Source organism: Podarcis gaigeae, assembly GCF_964106915.1.
Source record: "Podarcis gaigeae genome assembly, chromosome: Z".
NCBI lineage: Eukaryota > Metazoa > Chordata > Lepidosauria > Squamata > Lacertidae > Podarcis > Podarcis gaigeae.
The window spans coordinates 1,031,682-1,057,666 of NC_139691.1; the positions used below are offsets into that span (position 1 = coordinate 1,031,682).

A 25,985-nucleotide genomic window follows, 5' to 3' on the forward strand; every position below is an offset into this window, starting at 1 on the left:
CTCCGCTGGCCTTCGGGAGGCAAGACTAATAACCGGCCAGGCCAGGGGAGATTTGGGCGGGGGGCGGGGAGGCGGTTTCTTGTTTATGGAGGGAGGTGTGTGGCGAGGGATAGGTGGGGGCGGGGGGAGAGGTCAGAGCTGATACCCATAAATACCCTCTCTTAAGTGAGCTGAGATGAGATGTGTCAAGGCTTGAAGGAAGATTTGCGGGGATGGAGTGTCTGGGCTGGGAGGTGGAATAGATTGCTCTTGGGGTTGTCCTGGGTTTGGGCTCTTCTGTCCTCTTCCACTGACAACCTATAATTTAATAAATTATATAGAGATGGATTTCTCCCGGCGATGGGAGGCTTGAGGGTGGCTCCAAGCAGTGGGGACCTGACAGGATGGGTGCTGTGGCCTGGTCTGGGCTGAGGTCTCATGATTTGTATTTAAGTGGCCAGGAGGGTGTGGATGGAGAGATCTGAGGCTGGCAGCAAGAACCAGTGTAGTCATTAAGCGTGTCAGACTAAGACCTGGGAGAGACCAGGGTTCAAATCCTCACCTGGCTGTCATGAAGCTCATTGGGTGTGACACTGGTCCAATCACTGCCTCTCTCAGCCTAACCCACCTCACAAGGTTGTCGTGGGAATTGAATGAGGAAGGGGAAAAAACCATGTACACCACTTTGAGCTCCTTGGGGGGGGGAAGTTGGGATATAAATCCTAATGCTAATAATAATGCTAATAATATGGGACGCGGGTGGCACTGTGGGTTAAACCACAGAGCCTCGGACTTGCCGATCAAAAGGTCGGCGGTTCGAATCCCCGCAACGGGGTGAGCTCCCATTTCTCAGTCCCTGCTCCTGCCCACCTAGCAGTTCCAAAGCATGTCAAAGTGCAAGTAGATAAATAGGTACCGCTCCGGCGGAAAGGTAAACAGCGTTTCCGTGCGCTGCTCTGTTTCGCCAGAAGCGGCTTAGTCCTGCTGGCCACATGACCTGGAAGCTGTACGCTGGCTCCCTCGGCCAATAAAGCGAGATGAGCACCACAACCCCAGAGTCGGTCACGACTGGACCTAATGGTCAGGGGTCCCTTTACCTTTTTAATGATAATAATAATAATAATAATAATAATAATAATAATAATAATAATAGATAAAAATATTATAGGATTTCAAGAGGAAGTTATGGGGCATGCCCCAGTTTTGCTCCCTGAAACTTTTGCAGGGGCAAACTGTCCCGAAAGTGGGATAACCTATAACCACCCTGATACCTAGAGATGGGAAGGCCTGGAAAAACCCCAGGAAAATCGAACCCCCCCCCGGTTTTTTCCATTTCCCCCCCAAAGCCATTTTCCCTCAGAATTTTTTTAAAAAATAGTTTGATATAGTTTGAATATTCCACACATTCCTCCCCCAATTTTTCTTGAAAAAAATGGCTTTGGAAAAACCCAGAAAAAAACCCTGGTCACCCCCCCAATTTTTCCGTCCCCCCTAGGCCTTCCAGCACCCCTTAGAGCTCCCTGCCAACTGACACCAGGCAGGTGCTCTCACTGAACTCTTTCCAGCAATGGCTCAAAACATTTTCATTAAGGCTGTTGTAAACATCTGAACACGTGGAAGCTGCATGCGATTTGCTTCCTTTGAATCACTGCTGACTTTAATCACCTTTTGAATCCTCTTAAATACCTGCTTTTAACTGTGTTTTATCAATTGTTTTAATGTTCTACTGTATATTTTTGTTAGCTGTTTAGAAGCTCTCTTACTATCATGCGGTTTATAATATATAATAACAAATTCAATTTAAAAAACCGTACACACTCCTTTTCCTTTCAAACGGAGTTTGAGCCTTAGTGCAGCATACTATTCAGTAACCGGATGTTGGTTACTTCTGGGCCTGGCATGCAGAAAAATTGAAAGCTGTTTTTTAGAAGTCCATGAGAAAAATGACAAATAGGAAGGGGAAGAAGAAATGGAAATGACAGCAGTAGTTCAGAAAATGAGATAGAAGAAACTGCATGTATATGTTGTGTCTTCTGTTTCTTTTCTTTTTAAAGCTCTGCTCAAAGGGTAGACCTTCTATGGAGCTTAAATATTGAGATGGACCTTAACTTCATTTGCTGTTGGTGCTAAGGGGCAAATCTGATTATTTTTTATGTTGATTTCCTTCAGAATGGAGAGGTTTGATCTTCTTGCAGTCCATGGGACTTTCAAGAGTCTCCTCCAGCACCATAATTCAAAAGCATCCATTCTTCGGCGATCAGCCTTCTTTATGGTCCAGCTCTCACTTCCATGCATCACTACTGGGAAAACCATAGCTTCCCTGGCAAAATACACCAGAACAATTAAAAAACAGTAATAATAATGCACCCCCACTTCTTATAGCAATGTGTATACAGGAACACCTGGGACGCGGGTGGCGCTGTGGGTAAAACCTCAGCGCCTAGGACTTGCCGATCGTATGGTCAGCGGTTCGAATCCCCACGGCGGGGTGAGCTCCCATCGTTCGGTCCCAGCTCCTGCCCACCTAGCAGTTCAAAAGCACCTCTAAGTGCAAGTAGATAAATAGGTACCGCTTTATAGCGGGAAGGTAAACGGTGTTTCCGTGTGCTGCGCTGGTGCTGGCTCGCCAGAGCAGCTTCGTCACGCTGGCCACGTGACCCGGAAGTGTCTGCGGACAGCGCTGGCTCCCGGCCTCTTAAGTGAGATGAGCGCGCAACTCCAGAGTCGGTCACGACTGGCCCGTACGGGCAGGGGTACCTTTACTTTTACCTTTACCTTATACAGGAACAACAACAGCAATATTAACTGATACTAAAACTGAAAGTTATGATACATTTACGGCTCCATCTGGATGGGCTCATTTTGTTGGTTTGCCTATAGATTTTTGGCTGGGGCAGACGGGGACATCCTTTCCACTGTGGAGTTTGTGCTTAACTTATGTGGATGGTTTTTGAATCTAGTTGAGCTAAACCCAGATGAAAGCACCCATTTCCCTTGGAATAGGGCGAATCTCCACTCCTATTAACTATCAGGGAGAGGTGATATTTTGTCTGCATTTTGATGGAAAAGTACCCAGTCCACACAACTTGAACCAATACAATATCTTGAAGAAGGATTTTGAGAAGCTGGAATGGGGTCAGAGGAAAGCGACCAAAGATAAAGGCTCTTGCGACCCAGACTTAAAATGAATGTCTGCGGGATATGGTGGTGTTTAGACTGGAGAAGAGGAGACTGAGGAGGCCATATTCAGATACTGGACGGGGCGTTGGAAGATAGAGGAAGCTGCTCCAGACGGTAGGAACCAAACTATCAGATTCAAGTTACAAGAAAGGAGATTCAGCCTAAACATTAGGGAAGAACTTTCTGACAGTAAGAGCTATACAACAGTGGGACAGATTTCCTCAGAAGGTGGTTCACTCTCCTTGGGAGGTTTTTAAGCAGAAGTTGGGTGGCCATCAGTCATGGATTCTTTAGCTGAGATTCCTGCATTGCAAGGGGCTGGACTGGATTCCCCTTGGGGTCCCTTCCAGCCCTACAAATCTGTGATTCCAAGTGAGCTGAAACACAATTATCTTTCAAAATTCATACTTCTCTGAATTAAGTATTGCAGGGCCCCATCCAGTGTGCATACATTAGGAGGAAGTGTGCCTAAAAAGGCATGCATTAGTAAAATTAGATATAAAAATTCATTATGTTAGGGGAAAATGATTGCAGGAATGTTTTAAGTTCATCAAAGTTGCATCTTAAAAATAGTGTTTATTAGGTGAGATTCACAATTAAAGGCTGATGAATTTTCATGAGGATTTCTTATTTTTTTACTTGTGGAAAGCTGGATTTAATATTAGAAAAACAAGAAACTGAAACTGACAGATTCATCTCATTAGCCCCAGCCAACTTGGCTTGAGGTCAGCAGCCACGGGAGTTGTAGTCTGATAACATCTGTAGGGAAGGCCGTGCGAGGCTGCACATTTCCATTTTTTGCTTTCTTTTAGGTAGGGTTAAATGTCCTGCACACCCAGTTCATGGGACCGAGAAGGGGAAGGAGAAAGTTGCAAGCCTGTTGTGCTGGACTGACATCTAGGCAGGCAATTAAACAACATCTTGTTTTCCTGATGATCTTGGTGGTGGTTGGGGGAGGGGAGAGGTCAGTCGCTGAGACACCTGAAGGGTGTTAACCTCTTATTAACACCTTCAATTTGTGAAAGGTTTTGATTGTCATCTCCTGGCCCAGCTTTGTCCCTTCCCAATTGTCGAGGGGACGCATCCAATCTACACCAAATAATTGTGCCCTCTGCAACTCCCCCCCCCCCATTGCAGTGGCTGCATTCGTAGCAGCCTCTCAGAGAGACTTGTGGACACGTTTCATTTTGAGTGATCATAACAGCACAAGAAGAGGCCGCTGGATCAGGCCAGGGGTCCACTGAGTCCAACACCCTCTTCTCAGATGCCTCAGATGGGAAACTTTGGAGCCATCCTGGCTAGAAGCCATTGACAGCCCTCTCTTCCTCCTTCATGAATTTCCCCAGTCCTCTTTTCAAGCCATCCAAGTCGGTGGCCATCACTGCCTCCTGTGGCAGGGAGTCCCATAGTTTAACTTTTCTTTTCTCTGTCTTCCAATATCTTCCAATATTCAACTTCATTGGCATTCCTCCACACCACGTGTGATTTTATAAGCTTCCGTTGTGATGCTTCTGACTTGCCCTTTCTCTATAAACGAAAAAGTCTCCAAAGTTACAACCTTTCTTCATAGGCAAGTCACTCCATCCAATCTATCCTTTGAGTTGCCCTTTTCTGCACCTTTCCCACCTCGTGGCTGGCATCCATCTGTCTTGAGAAGGCAAGCTGCTGCTTTTTAGCAGTGACCTCCCCAGGGTGCAAACCCAGGCAGTGTGCCCAGATGATACTCTCAGCCTGCTTCCAAAGGAGAGCACAGCAAGACATTTGGCACCAGCTTAAGTGTAAGAGAGGGGAAGCGGGTGGTGCTGTGGGTTAAACCACAGAGCCTCGGACTTGCTGATCAGAAGGTCAGCAGTTCGAATCCCCACGATGGGGTGAGCTCCTGCTGCTCGGTCCCTGCTCCTGCCCACCTAGCAGTTCGAAAGCACGTCAAAGTGCAAGTAGATAAATAGGTACCACTCTGACGGGAAGGTAAACAGCATTTCCGTCTGCTGCTCTGGTTCGCCAGAAGCGGCTTAGTCCTGCTGGCCACATGACCCGGAAGCTGCACGCCGGCTCCCTCGGCCAGTAAAGCGAGATGAGCGCTGCAACCCCAGAGTCGGCCACGACTGGACCTAATGGTCAGGGGTCCCTTGACCTTTAAGTGTAAGAGTTGCTTGATGGAGGCATACAAAGAGCCACACTCCACATTTGTGTCGGGTTTGCTCCTTAGCCGTTTTCCCTCCCAAAGATATCTTGCAAGGCAGCAGAGGTTTAAGGACAGTTTTCCTTCTCCAAGGTGGGCTACCTTCCCAGGTGGACGAGCCCCACCTGCCCCTCACTTCCTCTGCAGCGCAGGCAGAAACGGCCTTCTTGACCGATGGACCGACTCTTGGTCAATACTCAATGCGTGAGAACCTTGTCTCCGCAGGCAGGGGAAGTTCCTAACTCACTGAGGGTTTGAAACCCACCGGCTCCCCTCACCTGGTTTAGCCGGCCAGTCGAGGCCATTGCTGCTGGGCTTGTGGCTCCTGTCTCATGCTGACAGCTTCTGGGAGCCAGAGTTGAGAGCTGAGTGCAGAGTGGGGACCAAAGGGGGATGGAGTACCTCAGAAGGAGCATCATGTGTTCCCCCCACCTGAGGTCCTGCCCCTCCCCTAACATGCCACACACCCCAACTCTACACTGTCCTTTTTTTAGATGAGGCAACCAGCACCTGCAGACATTTCTGTGGCTTGGAGATCAGGGGTTTGGGAGAGCCTCTGCCTCTCCTCTGCCTTCCCTCCTTTTTGTGCCTGCTCTCAGTGGCGCAGAAGCAAGGGTAGTGGAAGCAGCGGGCAGCCCCAAGCTCCACAGGGCTCTCCTTGGTTTGGGAGCAGAGGCAATGGGTGACCTGTGCAACGCCCAAATTCTGAACCCCTCCGCCTCCCTCCCTCCCTTCTAAATCATAGTTGCAGTGTCCCCAACGGTGCTCTGCGCCCAGCGCAACTGAACTGGTCCTCCTCCCCTAAACATGCCTCTGGCGGAGGCTGCAAGTCTTCCAACACACACAGACACGCAGGCAAAACTGGTGTGTTCAGACCCCTCCAGGTGACTTGCATGGAAGAATTTGGCTTGAGGTTTTCAAATCTCGTGGAGTTCCACAGTTGGAGGCAGGAAAGCTTCTGAACGCCAGTTGCTGGAAACTGGCACAGGAGGGGGCAGAGGGCTGCTGTGGTTGAATCCTGCTTGCTGGTTTACCAATAGAGCCACCTGGTTGTCCACCGTGAGAGCTGGACGTCCTTCTTGTGTCCTTGGCCTGTTCCACTTGCAGTTCAAGGCACCGATTCCCTCTGTACTCCCTGGACTCTGCAGCACCCTTGTTACACAAGCCAGGCACATTACGCAGACCTTGAAACAATTTGCACCTCTAAATAGCTACGTGGGACCAGTGCTCTTTGTGTTGGAGCGCTGTGCACCAAAGGTCATTGGTCAGAGGGACACGGGCTTGTAGGTGTTTCTCACCCCCCACCCCAATTCCTCTTGGAAAGCTTTGATGCCAGAAAAGACACTTTCTATAACTACCAAGGAGTTAATTGTCAGCTTCAAGCAGTGGAGTCCTAGCCCACATTGCATCCTGCTGTTATGAAGGTTTGCGAAGACAATTAAAAGCCCTTCTCCTTTCCCCACTAGCCCACCCACCCACCCACCCACACACACACACACACACACACACACACATTATACCTCTTTTTGGCTGCTTTTGATAATTGGTGGGTCAGGGGTGTGGAGGAACTCTGCCTTTCCTAGCAGTTAGAACTGACTCTTTGTGAACCGAGGTTCATTGCCTAACACCATCAAGCAACGGGCCCCAGTAGCATCATGTTTTGATTGGTGTGAGCTGTCTCTGCTTAGGTCTTCTGGACAAGATCTGTGCCTTGGCCATTAGCATGGAGGTCCCTAAAGCAAACTCTCAGTCTGCATGTGCAAAGGAGGTGATCTCATGACAAAAAGAGACTATGGGAATTGCACTTTGTTCATGTTCATTTCTTCCTTGTTTGCACCATGCACACACTTTGAAACATGTATTACTTTGTTTGCACCCTGTGGGCTGGAAGAGATACAGTAGTGCTTTGCTTACACCCTTGTAGGACAGGTAGGGAAGAGGAGACCCCCGGCAAGGTTGAAAGAGAAAGTGGTAGTCTCTGAGGTCTGGGAAGGCGGGCTGCAGGTTCAACCGCTGCTCTTGTTCTCAGTTGCTTATCTGCAAAATGGCAACAATGGGAGCCTTATTCCCCTCTAGGTTTGTTAGGTGGGCAGGTGTAATTAACGTCCCTGCAAATAAGGAGCACATAGACATTGCTAGCAACAGGACCTGCTTGAGTGGGGCAGTTCCTGGGATTATGCATCGGCTGAAGCAGGAATGTTGAGTCCTGGAAGTCTCCTGCAACTCCACCTCCCATTCCCTGAGCAATCTCTCTCAGTGTAAGTGTGCAAACCCTATAAAAGCTTTTCTTTTCTCCCGGCTCCTGCTTTATTGCCACTCTCTGCTGGGGAATCCCGGCGTCCTCTGCTTCCCTTCTTCCACATCTGTCTTTTTTCTATTATAAGTGCCTTGCACAATGGGCGCAGAAGCCTGAGCTCTCGGGAGGAAGTGTAGGGCTGTGTGTGTGTGTGTGTGTGTGTGCATCTTCACAGTCCATGAAATGCTCTGCTCACTTCTGCCAATGCTGTCAAGGTGTCTGCTGCAGGAGAGTAGCAACATTTTGGGGAAGCAGGTGGCCTGAGGGGAGCTTGAAAGGGGGCAAGGCAGCAAGTAGCTCTCTTTTGTGGGGCAGAGGGAGAAATGAGGGAAGGGCTTAATGTCTAAACTGACACTGCCCAGAGCTTTTGGGACTATGACAAGCTTGATTGGGAGTCAGTTTTACTTTCTCTGCTGGATTTTGGATTTTACTGTGGTATTTTCGACTGTCCTGTGTTTCAGCTGAACCCTTTTGGGGGGTTGGAATAAACTTTTTAGTCTGCTTTGCCCAGAGAACTATACAATGGGACAATTCACAATTATCTAAGTATGTAAACTAAACTGATAATAAACTGCCCTGCTTACTGAAGTGTTCCTTTTTGTGTGTGTGGGGGGGGAGGTGCCCCCTGACACTCACCCATCCAGCTTCAGTTTCACTTCTCCCTCCTAGACTGAAGACTGTTCTCTGCGGGTGGTGTCCCTGGAGAAGCTGAACCCCTGGCTTGGCTGTGCTGGCAGCCACCTTGGGCAGCGGGGATGCCAGCGTTTGCTTTGCATTTGAGGGCTTGTTTGTGATGGCCTGTCCTCCTCATGGAGTCTTGCAAGTCTTGACAGAGGAAGACCCACAGCTCCGGGGGTGGAACACCTGCTTTGCATGCAGAAGTTCTCTTGTTCAATCCCCAGTGGCCTCATCTCCAGGTAGGGCTGGGATCACACCTTCCTGAGACCCCGGAGAACTACGGCTGCCAGTCAGGGTATGCTGGGTGTGCCAAGTGGACCAGCGCTCTAACTGAGTACAAGGCAGTAATCCTTTCCGCAGTCCAGTAGGGTAAAGCTAAAGGTAAAGGGACCCCTGACCATTAGGCCCAGTCGTGGCCAACTCTGGGGTTGCGGTGCTCATCTCGCTTTATTGGCCAAGGGAGCCGGTGTACAGCTTCCGGGTCATGTGGCCAGCATGACTGAGCCGCTTCTGGCGAACCAGAGCAGCGCACGGAAACGCCGTTTACCTTCCCGCCAGAGCGTTACCTATTTATCTACTTTGGCGTGCTTTCAAATTGCTAGGTTGGCAGGAGCAGGGACCGAGCAACGGGAGCTCACCCCGTCGCGGGGATTCGAACCACTGACCTTCTGATTGACAAGCCCTAGGCTCTGTGGTTTAGACCACAACGTCACACCACGTAAGACGGCATTATTATGATGATCCTCCTGGGTGTACAGCTGGTGCCTGGGTGTGTGTGTGAGAGAATACAACTTGTGGAAGGCCACCAGGTGGAGATCCTTCGAACCCCCAGACAAGGCTGCTGTGAATTTAGCAGCGCAGCAACCCCTCCTCTGCAACCTGCCCTCGTCCTTCCTGGGCATGCAAGTGAGGAGGAGAGGGCACCCCGCTGGCACCAGGGAGTGAAGTGGGGGCTTTCCCTAACAGCCGGTTCCTTCCACTCCACATTCCTTCACGCTGGAGGAGCACGTACTGTGTCCCGGAGGGCAAAATGTATCGACAGCAGCCTCTCGAGAGACACTGGCCTTTTTGTGTGCAAACAACGGGGTGGTTCTCCCTTCCTCAGGGATGGGGGATGCGCCCAGCAAGATACTGTGTTGAGAACTGGGCAAGATGCTTGGCCCGGGAAGGGATTCAGATAAGGGTGCAGATGAGCCAAGCAGCCATTGTGCTCTCCCGCTGTGGGCTGTGGTTGCTTTGCAGCTGGGGGCTGGTGGTGGGTTTCCAAAGCCAGCCTTGCTGAGCTGCCCCCACAAACTGCCCCTGGAGCTCGAGGAGGAGGTAGGGAGGCTGAAACAATTCATTGCACTTCCTTCCTTCCTTCCTTCCTTCCTTCCTTCCTTCCTTCCTTCCTTCCTTCCTTCCTTCCTGTCTTCCTTCCAAGGAGCTCTAAGCGGTGCACGTGGTCTGTGTGTGTCTTCCTCGCCTGTGTTCTTATCCTTGCAGCAACCCTGTGAGGTAGGCTAGGCTGAGAAGAGGACTGGCCCAATGTTCCTCAGTGGGTCTGCCCTACTTTCCAAAAAGCGCTTTGCTGTCCTTACTCTTTGCATTCATGTCCCCCCTGTTCCTCCAAGGAGCTCAAGGCTCTCATCCACAAAACAGCCCTGCCAGGTAGGCTAGGCTGAGAGGCAGAGGCTGCCCCCCCCAGGGGAGCTTCAAGGGGGAGCAGGGATCTGAAGCCTGCCCTCCCAAGTCCTTGTCCGACCTGCTACCTGGCTCTCGGAGCCCCTCCTGGTCCCTCTGCGGAGTGGGGCCCTGGCCCTGCATGCCTGCCCCAGATGCTGCCCCATAGAAGCTGGTGTCCTAATAAATTTGCCCATTTAAAAAGTTGCAACAAGGGACTGTTTCTGCCACGGCGGATAAAGCCACAAATCTTTTGTGGGTTTATCAACCTGCGTCCCCAAGTGCTGTTCAGCTCTGAGGATTGGAGAGCCCTGGCTCTGTCCTGTTCACACAAGCACTTAGCCGGGTGAGGCACTTGCAGGATGTCCCGTGCTCAGTTTCCAGAATCATACAAGTCTAGAAGGCGGCGGGCAAAGTTGTGACTTGGGGGAACAATCTGAAAGTCTTGGTGGAACCTTAAAGGCCAAGAAATTTATTGCTGCGACTGCAGCTCACTCTGCCAGGTGCCTGAATTGAAATCTAAGTTGGGGGAAGCGGTATGGTGGGGGCAGAATGGCAAGGAGATGCAATAATTAGTCAGTGACAATTAAGGCTTAAATATATGTTAAACTGGCACACCTTTAACCTTTTACAGTAGCAGGTTGGTGATATTTGACCTAGAAGCCACTGAAGGACACTTTGCATTTGCCCTGTGGAGTTATGGCAGGGCTGCCTCTAGGTTTTATGTGGGGCCCAAGTGTTTGGGGGTGGGGGGCCTTCTCTGTCAGGTGGGCTTACCTGGCTGTGGGGACCAGCCTTCTAAGCACCTCTGGTTCTTAGGTGCCTTTGAACGATCCCAGAATGGTGTTAGGTCAGGTGCTGTGCGCATAATTTTTAAAAAGTGGCTGTGTGTAGCCACAAGGCACCCTTCAGTGTGCTCAGCGGGGGGAGTGTGTGTGTGTTGCAGGGTGCAGGGTGGGCAGGCATCCTCTGTAGGTCTTGCTGAAGTCCTGGGGCCCTGATAATAATAATAATAATAATAATAATAATAATAATAATAATAACAACAACAACAACAACAACAACAACAACAACAATAATAAAATAATTATTTATACCCCGCCCATCTGGCTGAGTTTCCCCAGCCACTCTGGGCGGCTCCCAATCAAGTGTTAAAAACAATACAGCATTAAATATTAAAAACTTCCCTAAACAGGGCTGCCTTCAGATGTCTTTTAAAAAGAAGATAGCTGCTTATATCCTTCACATCTGAAGGGAGGGCGTTCCACAAGGCAGGTGTCTCCACCAAGAAGGCCCTATAAAGTGAGAAAAGAGTCCTTACATCAAACGCATAGCCCTGTTGCCTCTTGTTTAAGTGATCTGTAACACCTAGCAGGATCCGGACCTGGAAAGGGTCCCAGCTCAGTGGCAGAACATCTGCTCTGCATGCTGAAGGCCATGTCACTCTTGTCAAAGCCCCGGAATATCTGAAAGACCATTGACACAAATGCCCCGGAGTTCCTTCTCCTCCTTCATGGAGCCCACCTGGCTTAGGAAACAAGCTAGGAATTGGCTTGAACATGAGCAGAGAACTCCAGTCAGATTCTTGCTCTTGATGGGGTCACCCTCCTTCTGAAGGAGCAGGTATGTAGCCTGGGGTCCTTCTGCTGTCACCTGAAGCGAAGGTGGCCTTGGTAGTGTGGAGTGCCTTCCATCAGCTTTGGCTGGTGGCCAGCTATGTCCTTATCTGGACGGGGAAAGCCTAACTTCTGCTGTCTATGCATAGTTCAGCTTCTGAAGATGGTTTGGAAACTTAAGCTGGTGCAGAATTTGGTGACCAGGTTGCGCTCACTGGGATGAGACCATTTGAGCGTGTTACACTGAGGGTGACCCAGTGGCACTGGCTGCCAGTTAGTCTCTAGGCCTGGTTCAAAGTGCTTGTTTCATCCTCTACAGCCGAAATGGCTCAGGACTGCAGGACCTCAAGGGCTGCCTCTCCCCACATGAACTAACCTGGACCCCAAGATCATCCTCTGAGGCCCTTCTCCATGTGGCTCCTCCATGAGAGGTCCAGAAGGTGGCAACAGGAGACGGGGCCTTTTCTGCAGTGGCTCCCCATTTGTGGGATGCTCTCCCCAGGGAGGCTCATCTGGCGCCTGCGTTCTATATCTTTAGGGGTTGGGTGAAAATGTTTTTCTTCAGCCAGGCATTCTATGTCCTTTTAAATGTCTTTGTGGGAAGAAGGTTATAGGTTTGTTCTTTAGGTTTTTTTTAATGTATTTTGTGTTCTCATTTTGTATTTTTATGTTGTGAATTGCCAAGAGATTTTCGGATGAAGGATGATATACAAATGCCATTATTATTATTATTATTATTATTATTATTATTATTGCTATTACAAAATCCTCTTTGGAGGAAGCTTCTCAGCTGTTTTCTCTTCCTCCTCTTCCTCCTCTTCCTCCCAGGTGGGTGACCAGATGAAGCTGCTGCAGAACTGCTGGAGTGAGCTGCTGGTCTTTGACTACATTTTCCGCCAAGTGCATCATGGGAAGGAGCACAGCATCCTGCTGGTGACAGGCCAGGAGGTAAAAGCACGAGTGTCTGCAGGTTCCGCAATGGCCCTGTTCAGAAATGCTGCAGCAAAATGTCGTATCGCGAAGTGCCACTGCTGTTGCTCGGGATTCTGGCCACCTCCTTTCCTTTCCCCATGCCCACCCCCTCTTGTCTCATCGCCCCCCCCCCAAAAGTTGGTCAGCCTTCTTTGCCCACTGGGCATCTGGTTTTTGGGTGTGTGTGTGTGTGTGTGAGTGAATGTGGGCATTCCCTCTACATTCTTCCGCCCCCAAATCCCACCACCAAGCATGGCTGGGAGAGTTTTGGCTACATAAAAAACAGCAGATATGGAGAGCTGTTATTGCTGTGGGTAGATAAGAACGATGACTTGCCAGGAACGTACAGAGTGTAAGAGGACACAGGTCCCCTGCCCCACGGGAGAGGGAGATAGAGGCCGGGGGTGGGGGAAGAGAATCTGCAAGTACTCCATTGCACATATTTAGACTTTGGGTTGCAGTTCTCTGCACACTTACTTGAGAGGAAGCCCTATGGGATGCTAAGGGACATCACTTGTGAGTCAGCCTGCGTTGGATCGCCTGGCTAGTTAGACTTTGGTCGTTATTGCTTATCCTTCTGTGTACAGCCAGCACCCAGATATAACCATATTTCTTGTAATTTAGTCAACAACTCAGCCCATTAACTGCTGCCTTAACAGCTGCTTGCTCAAAAGTCTTTCTGGTGGAGGTCGTCCCCCACGGCCCAGCTCTTGAATATCTTTGTCCCCCTGACAAGATGGTACTTTTCGGGGGTCCTGAACCCTGCCCACCTTTCCTTTCTTCCAGGTGAACATGTCGACCGTTACCATGCAGGCGGGATCCATCCTGAACAACTTGATGCTGAGAGCTCACCAGCTGGTGGCTCACCTGCATTCTCTCCAGGTGGACAGGCAGGAGTTTGTCTGCTTGAAGTTCCTCATCCTCTTCAGCCTTGGTAAGTGCCGAGGGGCGTGGGTGGGGCAGCGAGGGACCTGGGAAGAGCAAGCAGGGGCTGACATGCAGAGCCCCCTCCCACCCTGAGATCTCAACCACAAGAGGTGTTTGGAGGAGACTTGCTTTGCTTGTGGGTTCGTCTGTCTGGCGAATGGGGCTGGAAGCTCCCTTTCTCTTTGCCTTCTCCCTACTGCCAGAAGGACGTTTTAAGAGAATGGCTGCTGCACCAGGCCCATCGAGTCCAGCCTCTTCCTCTCACAGTGCCCAGGCAAGCAGGACTTAAGCAATGAGGGCCCCACCCCCCACCTCTTGCGGCCTCCAGCAGCTGGTAAACTGAAACATTGTTGGACAGGCCATTCCAAAAACATGGATGTTGGCGGTCTCCTTGAGTGTGTTGTTGAGAGCTGAGGACATGAAGCAGTTACTGTTCATCTGTGTTTGTGTCCCGAAGAATTCAGGGACAGCCTCGAATGTGGTCAGTCATTAGAGATTACAGCCCTGCCTATCGCCCAGAGGAACTGTGCACAACTTCCGACCTTGACAGGGAAATGTGGGAGTGCGGTCTGCAAAGGAGTCAGTTTTGTCTTGACTGGTACCTGCCTCCGATCCCTGCCCCCAAAGACCCCTTCTTTCTGCTCAGAAGTTGATTTGCACCAGTTCAGGCAGCCTTGCCTCCTCCCCCCCCCCCCGCTGCGCATGGCAGTGGAGCAGGGCCATCTGTGTGGGTGTGAGCGACACTTCCGCCCCCTCCACAACCTCTCCTACAAATGGTTGCACCAGGAGTGGTTGAGGGTGGTGTTGGCTGCCTCTGCTAGGCCTGCAAGGTTGCGCACCAGCCCTGGGCCAGCAGGGGTCAAGCAGTGACCGTTTCTGCACTGGGAAGTTAGTGCTGAAGACTCAGCCTGTTGGTCTGTCCGGCCCAGCATTGCCTACACTGACCGGCAGCTGCTGCTGCTTTTTGGGGTCTCAGGCTTGCTGTTTTATCCCAGCCTCTACCCATAGAATGCCATTTGGCAGCTGAACCCAGCGACTCAAATGCAGAGCTTCTGCCTGTTCTGTGGAAGTGCTCAGCGCTGCAGTTCTCTGAGGGAAATGACACCAGCAGCAGTATCCTTCCTGGACGTCTGCCAAAGCTGTAGTCCTTTTGAGAAAAAAAGGTTAAGAAAAGTTTCCTCCTTCCGGCAAATGCTGTGTTTGCCAGTTTCATGCCTAAAACCCGCCCGGGATTCTGTACCTCAATTATGCAACCTGAATGCAAATCAAGTCTCTTTATTTTGCATAAATCGAGGCTGGATGAGACCAGTGGCAACCTCCTGTTTCCACATTGTCCAGCCAGGTGCCCTGGTGGAAAAACCACGACCAGGGCTTGAGCACATCAACACTCTTCCCTCCTGCCAGAGCTGTAGCCAGGTGATCTTGCGCCCCTGGCAGAACCATCCAGATTGCACCCCCGAGCCACGGACAAATTAGCTCTTCTTTCCACCTCTCCTCCACCCCCCCATTCAATTCACCCTCTATTCTTATGAGGCAATAATCAATATTTATATTTATGGACATATTTTAAGCTGATTTTGCCCCCCCCCATTGCTTGCACGCCTGGCGGGGGCCCACCTCACCACCCCCTAGCTATGGACCTGCCTCCCCTCAGCCAGTTATGACCCAGCCGCAGAGTGGCCCAGCTGTGAAACTGTTTCATGCTACATTCTGTACGGCATCCCTCTAGGGACACTTCCTGCAGTGGTCAAGAGACCAGGGTGTGGAAGTCAGAGCCACCAGCTAAAGGTTGCAACTTGAGCAATAATGGAAATTAAGAACTGGTTTAGACACGCGCAGCTCTTCTAGCTCCTTGATCTTGAACTCAAAGCTCCATAAACAGGCAAGAGAACGTTGCAGGTTTGGCTGCTTCAGATTTAACACGCTCAAAAGATTCTAAATACCACCAATTCCCTGCCTTGTCCCTTAGCCTCATGGTGCAAAGCGACAGGAACTGCAGCCGTCCCCACTCCCAAAGAGGTTTCAAGCTCTGGAACTGAGCAAAGGCAGCAAACAGGGTTCTCTCCACACAACCGGAAGGCAGAGACACCTCTGCTTCTGACGGTGGAAGTGGAGCATAACCATTGTGACTAGTGGCCTTTGATAGCCCTCTCCTCCTCCTCCTCCTCTTCCTCCTCCTCCAGGACTTTTTCCAGACCTCTTCTAAAGCCATCTAAGTTGGTGGCCGTCCTGGGGGAGAGAGATCCATGGTTTAATCATGGACTTTGTGAGGAAGGGCTTCCTTTCCTCCTTCCAGAAGAATTCTGGGTCAAATGATCTTCTTCAGAGCATATAAGACAAGCTCTGCACTTGGGTCAGGCCCAAGGGGGCCCATCGAGTCCAGAACCCTGGTCTCACAGGTGCCCCAATGGGATGGGCAGCCCATAGGCAGGACCTGAGTGCCAGCAAAACTGTGGCCTCCTGTGGGTTTTCAGCAACTGGTGTTTCTCTTTGGCTTTGCGGCAAAGGACCCCCCCCCCACCTCCATGCCTTCCCTTCCCTTTTTGCGCATTGCGTTAAAACTTCCAGCTGCCAGTGTGGAAGCTTTTCTCCTTCCCCGAAGAAAACCAGGAACAAAAGGTTGCCCTCTGCCCATGCCCCGTGCCCAACTTCCCTCTCAGAGCGTGGTGCCGATTATGCTGCAATCCGTGTGCCCTCCGCTGTACGGGAGCTGCCACCTCCTCGCTTATATATGCCGGCTGCATTTGCCCTGAAGAAAAGAATGTCTTCTCTCTTTCTCTCTCTATCTCTCCCTCCAGCTCACAATCTGCACTTGGCATCTGTGTGTGTGTATGTGTGTGTTTGTGTGTGTGTGTGTGTGCATGCACAAACACAGGCGTGCGAGAGCAGGGAGGAAAGGGCGCCATTTGAGTCTAAATAGATTTTTCTCCTGAGCAGGTAAAAGAGGTTTAATTAAAATTAGGGCTTCTCTGAACAGCAATATTTATGAGGGACGGCACAGGTTAGCTTTGTTCTCCAGAAGGGCTTAATAGAAGCTTAATGGATTGACCCCCCCCCCCTCCACACGCGCCCGCCTGACTTCCATTCTCCAGCCAGCCACTTGAGGGGATGCGGAGCAAGAGCGGCTTTTATGCGCCTGCATTCCCTTAAGCGATTGCAATTTATCAGAAGCCTCCAGCAGACAAAAGCGGCGCTGAATGCAAAGAACTCTTGAGGGCATAGAAATTGTCCCGGCAGCTCCGCCTGTGTGTGGGGCGGCTTTTGTCGCAGGACGGAGTCTTTGCAGCCGCTCTCTCAATGGAGCGCGTCGATGTTATTTGGACAACATTCTTTATGCCTTGCAGGAATGAAAAGATTATTCAAATATTCAATTAAACCGTGAATAGGGTTTCTTCTGCAAACCAGGTGAGTTGATCAAGACGAACCCTCTATTGTTGCTCCACCTCAAAGTGTGGGGTGGGGGTGGGGGGGTGGGGTGGTAGGGAAGAGAAGGCTTCAGCAGCGTAACTTCTAGGGTGTGCAAGTGTGAGGGCTGCGTGTCCCCCTCCCCCTCTTTCTCCTGGAAACGAAAACCACGATAATGTTATGCAGATGAAGAGATTCCATAATTGCGTGCCTGATTATCCCAGCAGTGACTCAGAAATGAAAGGGGGCAGTCAGCACCTCAGGTGCGAAGCGCAAGGCCCAGGTCAGGGGAACGTGGAAAGAACCCTGAGGCAGGATGGGGCCCGTGGCCCTCCCAGCCCTGCAGTCTGTTCTCCCAGTGGCCAGTGAGATGCCCATTATGGGAAACCCACAAGCAGCGGCCAAGTGCCAGAGAGTGTGCTCTCCCCTCCTGCTGTTTCCACCTGTGGGTCCCCAGATGTTGTTGGACTGCAACTCCCATCATCCCTGAGCTCTGGCCTTGCTAGCTAGGGGTGATGGGAATTGTAGTTCAACAACATCTGGGGACCCACAGACTGAGAAAGGCTGATACCAGTATTGAAAAGCATTTGCAGAGGACAGCCATCGTGGGTGGCAGCCATGGTTAGTCCCTCCTTCCGTGGACTTGTCCAATCCTCTTGGAAAGCTGTCCCACATCGGTGGCCAGCCCTGCCTCCTGCAGGAGGGAGTTCCATAGTTTTACTCTGCTCTGCGTGAAGAAGCATTCCCTTTGATTTTTCCTGAATCTTCCAACTTTCAGCTTCATTGGCTACCCCCGAGATTTAGTATGAGGAGAGAGGAAGAAAAGTCTGCTTTCTCTGTGCCACGTGTAATTCTATGAGCATCTATGCTGCTGCCTCTTTCTCACTTTTCCTCTACACAAAAAAGTCCCAAATGCTGCAGCCTTTCTTCACAGGGGAGTCCCTGCATCCCCAGTGAACTTTGGGCTTCCAAATTTCAGTGCGCCAAAATCCAGCCCCCCAACCTATTGCCTTCCGTTTCATATTGTTGCAGCACCCCCCATGGTGCCCTCTCAGCTCAGTGTCCCGTGCAGACAAATTGGTTGCGCTCCCCTAAATCCACCTCATCCTTTGGGTTGCCCTTTTCTGAACTTTTTCCAATTGCGCATCCCTTTTTGAAGTCAGGACACCAGAAGTGTCGCACCACAGATTTGTCTAATGCCATTGTGATACTGGCACTCCACCTTTTTGGAAGGCCTTGTTGGCCTTTAGTTGGGCTGGATCCAGAACTTTGCACGGCTGAGAGAAGCAAGTCCTGTGTGCTTTTATAGGAATGGGAGCCATGTAGGCCTCTAACTGCCAGCCTGGTCAGGGACTATGGCAGCTGTGTGTCCAGCAATGTTTGGAGGACACCAGGCCACCCAGAACTGCTTTACAGAGGACACAAGGGCAGGTCGCTGCCCCAAGGAGCCTACAGCCTAAAATTCTACCCAGGTGGGATGCAGCAGGAAGCAATATGTTGTTGTTGTTGTTGTTGTTGTTGTTGTTGTTGTTGTTGTTGTTGTTGTTGTTGTCAGTTACAGGTGGTTAGGCTCAGTTGTATCCCCTGGGAACTGTGTTCTTCAGAACCAAGAGGACCGAAATCTCACTGCTGTTTTTAAGGGAAATGCCGTAGTTTTGCAGGATAGCACCTGCTTCACCCAGATTCAGAGCTTGGAATGTGCTTTGCCTGAGGCTCTGGAGCTCTGCTGTCCTTCAGTGCCAGCAAACTCCAGTTTCATTGGAGTTCTCTTGTTTTGAGAGAGGGAGAAAAACTCTTTCCTCTGTGCCTTCCATCATTTTATACACTTCTGGCACTCTCCTTCTTACTCACCTTTTCTCCACATCAAAAAGTCCCCAGTGCTGCAGCCTCCATCTGTTGCTCCACCCTCCCCTTGGTCATTCTGATGGCCCTTTTCCGAACCTTTTCTAATGCTTTAATGCCTTTCCCGCCCCACCGCCGAAATGGGAAAAGTGCTTATAAACACATACATACAAAAAACCCCAAACCCAAACAGATTTATTTCTTTTAAAAGATCAGCAGCCACAAGCACAACTAAAATGGTTATATCCACTGATTTGATGCATAAAGACACCTGCACTTAAGTTATTTCGGGGAAAAAACCCTTGTATCAACTTATATGCCAAATGATCTTACGCCTTCACAACAATCAGGTTTGGATGGTCTTTGAGAATTAAGGGTGGAATCTTAATGTTTAAGGGTATCAGAAGACAGTGTCCAGAGGTCCAACATTTTTGAAACGGTGACCATTTTTTTCATGGTTTCAACCAAACCCTCAGGGGAGGAGCTACAAGTACAGCTCCACCTCCTCAGACAAATAGCTTCAAAACATTCCTTTTGGTAGATTTATAAATCTCTTCATAGGTTTCTTCATCCATTTCTATTGTTGTCACGGTCTCCTCAACATCACCCAAAATCTTATTTAAGTGCTGGTCACAAGCATGTAATCTGCCTCGAAGTTTTCGGTCATTTCTCATTTTCACATCAATTCGTTCATCAAGACCGAGCCGGATGAGATCCAAGGGCTCTTCTACGGTATTTGTGGTTTGTCGCTGCTCCACCTCGTCCGCCATTTTTCCAAAGCCCCTCCAATGCCCTTTGGGAGGTGAGGCCAGAATTCTGCGGTTCTAGGCTGAGTGTTGGGAGTGAGAGGGAGGGAGGAGAGGTTTTGGTGGCACCCCCAGAGCGCCCGCTGTGTCTTCCCAGTTAGCCTTGAAAAGGCTCTGCCTCATCTCCCCCTTGTAAGCATGGCAAGAACAGGTGGCTGCCCACCACTGAGCTATAGCCCCCTCCCACTGCTGTTGCTTGGCCCCTGTGGCCACGCTCAGCCGATGAAGTCAGGCCCAAGGAAGGACGCTTGCACTGGCAGCTTTTGCCGAGTTTTCAAGAGCAGTGTACATGAGCAGGCACATTTTCAGGCAGGTGCGCAGCTTAAGAGGGATATGCTTATCGCTACACCTTCACACCTGTCTCTCTCATCCTCCTACCCCTTGCTTTTTGGCTGAGCTGCTTCACCTTGGATCACAGTTTCCATGTTAGCTGAGCCCTGCTGTCACCTGGGAAGGCCAAACAGATTAAGCCCCAATCCCTCCAGCCGGTGTTTAGAGAGGAACACAACAGAGTGGCTTTGAAGTGAAGGTTTGTTTAGGGAACATCATAATGCAAGAAGAAGAACTGATTGTCCGATACAGTTTGTTTTTCTCGCATAGCCTTTACCAGCCTGATGCTCATCCGCGAAGCATAAGGCTGGCAAGGTCAGTCCTTGTTCATCCAGGCAGATGAAGCTTATGAAGGTGGGAAGAGCCATTAGCTGGATCAGGCCAATGAGCTATCTAGTCCTGTTCTCACAGTGGCTGACTTGATGCTTGTGAGAAACCAGCAAGCAGGATTCTTGCACAAGAGCAGGTCTCCTCTCCTGTGTTTTCCTGCATCTGGTATTCAGAAGCCTCGCTGCCTCTTGACCACGGAGGCACAGCCCAGTAACTGTGGCTCCTCTCCTCCTCCTCCATGGATTTGTCCAAACCTCCATCAAGGCTCTCCATATTGGTGGCCATCATTGCCTCCTGTTGGGACGCGGGTGGCGCTGTGGGTTAAACCACAGAGCCTAGGGCTTGCCAATCAGAAGGTTGACGGTTCAAATCCCCGCGACAGGGTGAGCTCCCGTTGCTCGGTCCCTGCTCCTGCCCACCTAGCAGTTCGAAAGCACGTCAAAGTGCAAGGAGATAAATAGGCACCGCTCCAGCAGGAAGGTAACCGGTGTTTCCGTGCGCTGCTCTGGTTTGCCAGAAGCGGCTTAGTCCTGCTGGCCACATGACCTGGAAGCTGTACGCCGGCTCCCTCGGCCAGTAAAGCGAGATGAGCGCTGCAACCCCAGAGTCGGCCATGACTGGACCTGATGGTCAGGGGTCCCTTTACCTTTACCGCCTCCTGTGGGAGGGAGTTCCATAGTTTAATGTTGCACTACACGAAGAACTACTTTTCTCTGCCCTGAATCTCCCAACATTTAGCCCAACATTGGACACCCACGAGTTCTGGTGTCGTCAGGCGAGAGGGAGGTGGGAAAACTCTGCTTTCTCCACACCACATGCAATTGCATATGCTTCCGTCAGGTCACATCAAGTCCCCTTTTCTCTTTTCCCCTGTGAGTCTCTCCATCAACCTCAGCCGTTTTGCAGATATCAGCCGATGGCTTCTGCGAGCTTTGGAAGGGACACCTTCCATGTTTGCGGCCTGTGCGCCCAGGAGGAAGTCCCTCTGTTCAAGAAAGGGTACCCCATTCAATGCATGTCCCCCCTTATTTCCCCCCCCCCCCGCTGCAGATGTGAAATACTTGGAGAATTCGAGTGTGGTGAAGGAAGCCCAGGAGAAGGCTCACGCAGCCCTGATGCAGTACACCGTCTGCAACTACCCGCACGCCACGGACAAGTTTCGCCAGCTTCTGATGCACCTGTCTGACATCCGGGCCCTGAGCATGCAAGCGGAGGAGTACCTGTACCACAAGCACCTGAGCGGGGACGTGCCCTGCAACAACCTCCTGATTGAGATGCTTCACGCCAAGCGGAGTTGAGAGCGCCCAGAAAGGCTCTCCGTCCCCCCTTCGCCTGGGGAAGAGACTCATGGCAGCAGAGGGGCAAGGGTGGTGGCAGGGAGGATTTGGGGGGGTTGTCGGGTGACAGGGGGGAAGGGTGAGTGTCTCGTCATCCCCTCTCCATAGGCGACCTCTCCCAGTTCCGACTTTCCTACAAAGCCCAACCCTTGCCTGCATTTTGGTGTGATTCCTCCCGAGTCCCAGGCTCTCGCTCTCTAAAAGCCATGGGGCTACGCTGTGTGGGGACTGCCCTTGGAGGCTGTTTAGGGGACACTTTGGGTGGGAGTTTGCTTTCCTAACTGGGCGGAAGAGGAGTCTTCTCCCAGGGTGTGTGAGAGAGGAGGCATCTGCCCGAGCTTCCTACATGTTCTCCAGCCATGGTCCTCTAGCTAGGTGGCTGGGAAAAGATGGAGAGAAAAAGGCCCAGCACACCTACCCATTGGAAGGCCCCCGCACCTCACCTCACCTGTCCCTCTGCAGGTAGTGGCCTTGTTGGCCACAAGGATGATTTCTGTGGTCCATGGGCCACCACGAGAGCGAGTTTGTTGTGCCTCTGATACACTGAAGCCCCTCTTCCCCTTGGGGCTTCATTTTGGGAGACCTTTCTCCGAGGCCTTGCAGCTATGAGTTGAGCAAGTCAGGTGCTCCTTTTATTTTGATTTTGTTATCTGTTTATTGCATTCATATATCTATATATATCTATATATATTCTTCCCCCTCCCGTGCACATCACATTCCCTGAGCCTCTGCGTTGGGAGGATACGATAACCGATGTTTGTTTCCTGAATGTATTTTTTGCCGTTGTACCTTTGGAGCTGAGGAGCATCACATCAGGGTGTGACCCACAGACACCAGTGTTCTTGTGGGGCTTGGGACAAGAGGCTGCATTCCTGTACAGTGGTACTTCTGGTTACGTACTTAATTTGTTCCGGAGGTCCGTTCTTAACCTGAAACGGCTCTTAACTTGAGGTACCACGTTAGCTAGTGGGGCTTCCTGCTGCCATTGCACTGCCAGAGCACGGTTTCTGTTCTCATCCTGAAGCAAAGTTTTTAACCCAAGGTACTATTTCTGGGTTAGCGGAGTCTGTAACCCGAAGCACCTGTAACCCGAGGTACCACTGTATTGCAATATCTTTTTGAGTGTTTTTGTAAGGGAGGCTCCTCAGCCTTTGCCAATCCTATGCCCAACTATTGGGACTGCAGGACAGTTGCATCTTATGTGCATCTAATCTGGTGTGATTTCAACCATACGGGGTTGAAGGTCGGCTGATTCAAATTTCAATATTTAAATCCAGACAAGGATCTCAAAACCTCTTTTTGTGCCATGTCTGCTTGGGCTTACCTGGCAGGCAATGTGCTTTCACCCTCTCTGCTTTGGTTGGGGAGCTCTGGTTTCCATCTACCTGAAACTACTGATTGGGGTCATCTGGAGTTTAGTCTTGTTGGTCTTCCAGAGGGCCTGCTGTGGTTTGGTACGAGCCCTCCTGGAACATGACTTGAACCCCCGAACTGTAAAGTTGGAAGGGTCATCTAGTCCAGCCCCCTGCAAGGCAGGGAATCTCAACCAGATCATACATGACAGGGGGCCACCCAACCTCTGCTTAAATACCTCCAAGGAAAAAAGAGTCTAGCATCTCTCATAGAAGTCTCCTCCACTGCCAGAAAATTCTTCTTGATATTGAGCTGGAATCTCCTTTCTTCTGACTTGAATCCATTGGTTTGGGTCCTAACCTTTGGAGCTGAGGGAAACAAACCTGCTCTGTCCTCCATGTGACAGCCCTGGAGTTATTTGAAGATGGTCAACCATCTCCTCTCAGTCTCCTCTTTTCCAGGCTAAATATACCCAGTTCCAACAACCTCGCCTCATAAGGCTTGGTTTTCAGACCCTGGGTCATCTTGGTCACCATCCTCTGCACATCTTCTAACTTGTCAACATCCTTCCTAAACTGTGGAGCCCAGAACAGGACGCAGTATTCCCAGTGTGGTCTGACCAAGGCAGAATAGAGAGGGACTATGACTTCCCTTGATCTGGACACTAGACTTCTGATAACTCGGCCTAGAATATCTTCGGTTTTTTTGCTTCTGCATCACACCGTTGACTCATGATAAACTTGTGGTCTTCTGAGACCCATATATCCTTTCCCCATGTATTACTTAGCCCCCCTCTTATATTTGTATAGCTGTTTCTTCCTATCTAAGTGTAGAAGCATATATTTGTCCCTATTGAAATTCATTTTGTTAGTTTTGTTAGTTCTTTGATATGTTAAAGTCATCTTGAATCCTGAGTCTGCAGCATTAGCTATCCCTCCCCACCTGCAGATTCCTTAATCCAAGTCATTTATAAAGACGTTGAACAACAACAGGATAGAACCCTGTGGAACACCTCTTGTCACTTTGTTCCAGCATGGTAAGGAACCATTAGTGAGCTAGTCGGTTTAGTCGGTCAACCAGCTACAGATCTACAGCCCACGTTTACAAGCTTATCTGCAAGACTATCATGGGAGACTTTGTCAAAAGCCTTCCTGAAATGAAGATATATTATGTCCACAGCATTCCCTGGATCCACCAATGCTGTAACTCAATCAAGATCAGAAATTAGATTCGTCTGGCATGACGTATTTTTGAGAAACTCATGCTGGGTCTTAGAAATCACAGCATCCTTTTCTAAGTGCTCACAGTTTGACCGCTGAATTATCTGTTCTAGGACCTTTCCTGGTATCAATGTCAAGCTCACTGGTCAGTGGTTACATGGGTCTGCTTTCCCTCTCTTTGAAGATGGGGACACCTCCAGTCTGTAGGGACCTCACCTGTTCTCCAAGAATTCTCAAAGATCATAGACAGAGGCTCTGAGATCACATCTGCAAGCTCCTTTGGTACCCTTGGGTGCAGCTCATCAGGCCCTGGAGATCTGAATTCATTTGAAGTAGCCAGGTGTTCCCTTACCATCTCTTTTCCTGTCTTGGACTGCAGCTCCCTCCCTCCATCATTGATTCAGTTATCACCAGGTTGGGCATCGCTTTCCTTGTGGGTGAAGACAGAGGCAAAGTAGGTGTTGAGCAGTTCCGCCTTCTCTCTGTCGCCCGATAGCCTTTCCCCGTCTTCTCCATGCAGAGGACCCTTCACTTGCTTGTTCTTCCTCTTGCTTTGAAAACAGTAATAAAATGTCAGGAATGACTCAGTTGTTTTATAGCAGAGGTTGCACCAGATGAAGGCAGGGCTTCCGTGTTTGTTTTCTCCTTGCTCCCCTTTTCTCAGTGAAAGCACTCAGGCCCACCCACCCTTGCCCTGTGACCGAGTGGAGCTCCTCTCTGATCTGGGTTTGGTGGCGCCCCATCAGAGCCAAGCCACAGCTCTGTGGAGGAGCAGCTGTGAGGCTGTTGTGTGCCTTCCCACCAGACCTTTGCAGAGCCTTTGATGAAGAAGCCTTCAGACGCTTTGACAATGCTGCTGTGATCGCTTCATTTCCCCCCCGTGGGTTTTGATTACACCGCTGCATTTTCTGCTCCACATATAATGTTTGGACTACTTTTGTGTGTCTCTTCTGGTTTGAAAGAGTTGGAGAAGACAGTTTGGAAGTGCCAAGCTCTGCCTGTATTATGTTTTTTTTCCTTATGAAATAAAAAGTGCTCTTAAGTGTCTCCCTTCTCAACATTTTACTCAGAAGGTCCTTCTGAGCATTGGTTAGTGGTGAACTATCTTACCAAATAAGACATTCCAATAAATTTTTCAATTCACTTATAGCTCTGTGTGTGCGTGTTTTCTTTTCCTCCCCTCCTCAAAAAAAGTCCACATCTTTGGTTGGGTACCATTCAGTGTGGTGGAGAAAGGGTGGAGAAAGGCACTCTGTACCTGCTCAGAGACTCTGCTCCATTTATCACCAAATTACAGGTTCAGGACTGAGTCCTGCCATGAGAGCATGACATGGGTGGTCTACACCTTGGGTGCAAGAAGTTTCCACCAGTAGGGCCAGATCCCTGTCTCTTCACATTTCTCTCCCTCTCTGAAGGACATCTTTTGGCAGCAGGTGTTAGGCATGCTATTTACAGGCCTCCCATGGCTGAAGCTGTTTGGATCATGTCCTCACAAGTGAGCCTTGGAATAGCAGCAGTTTTGGGGGAGTTTGCTCAGTCATGTAACACTTGAGGCAATTCTTATGCATGCAGAGTTGGCCGGCTCTGTACGGAAAGGCAGGCGCACGTGCGCGCACACACACACACACACACACACACACACACACACACACACCACCCTCCCCATAATCCTCAGCTAAAGGCTCATTAGTCTCCTGCACTAATTGGCTTCAGTGGGCAAATGCTGGCCTTCTGCAATGGCATTTGCCTGGGCACCAACGTTAAAATATGAGCCACCATTTTTCCAATGCAAGGACTGGAAAGCGCCTGGGCAGGCAGGAGAAGCAGAAAGCTCTTCCCACAGATGCTGGACGGCAAATGTTTCTGGGGG

General features: G+C 50.3%; 1 protein-coding gene and 1 pseudogene across 2 annotated transcripts in view; one reads left to right on the forward strand and one right to left on the reverse strand.

Moving 5' to 3' along the window:
* NR5A1 (nuclear receptor subfamily 5 group A member 1) overlaps positions 1–25,264 on the forward strand; it is a 45,300-nt gene extending 20,036 nt beyond the window's left edge. The window contains exons 4-6 of the mRNA XM_083721815.1: positions 12,422–12,541; positions 13,352–13,499; positions 21,256–25,264. Of these exons, the coding sequence (XP_083577941.1) occupies positions 12,422–12,541; positions 13,352–13,499; positions 21,256–21,503 (516 nt within the window). The 3' untranslated portion in view covers positions 21,504–25,264. The remainder of the gene's footprint in view (positions 1–12,421; positions 12,542–13,351; positions 13,500–21,255) is intronic.
* On the reverse strand, positions 18,588–20,469 carry LOC310836529 (U6 snRNA-associated Sm-like protein LSm3 pseudogene; annotated as a pseudogene). The gene has a single exon. The product of its transcript is annotated as a U6 snRNA-associated Sm-like protein LSm3 pseudogene (transcript).
* Positions 25,265–25,985: the final 721 nt, after the last annotated feature.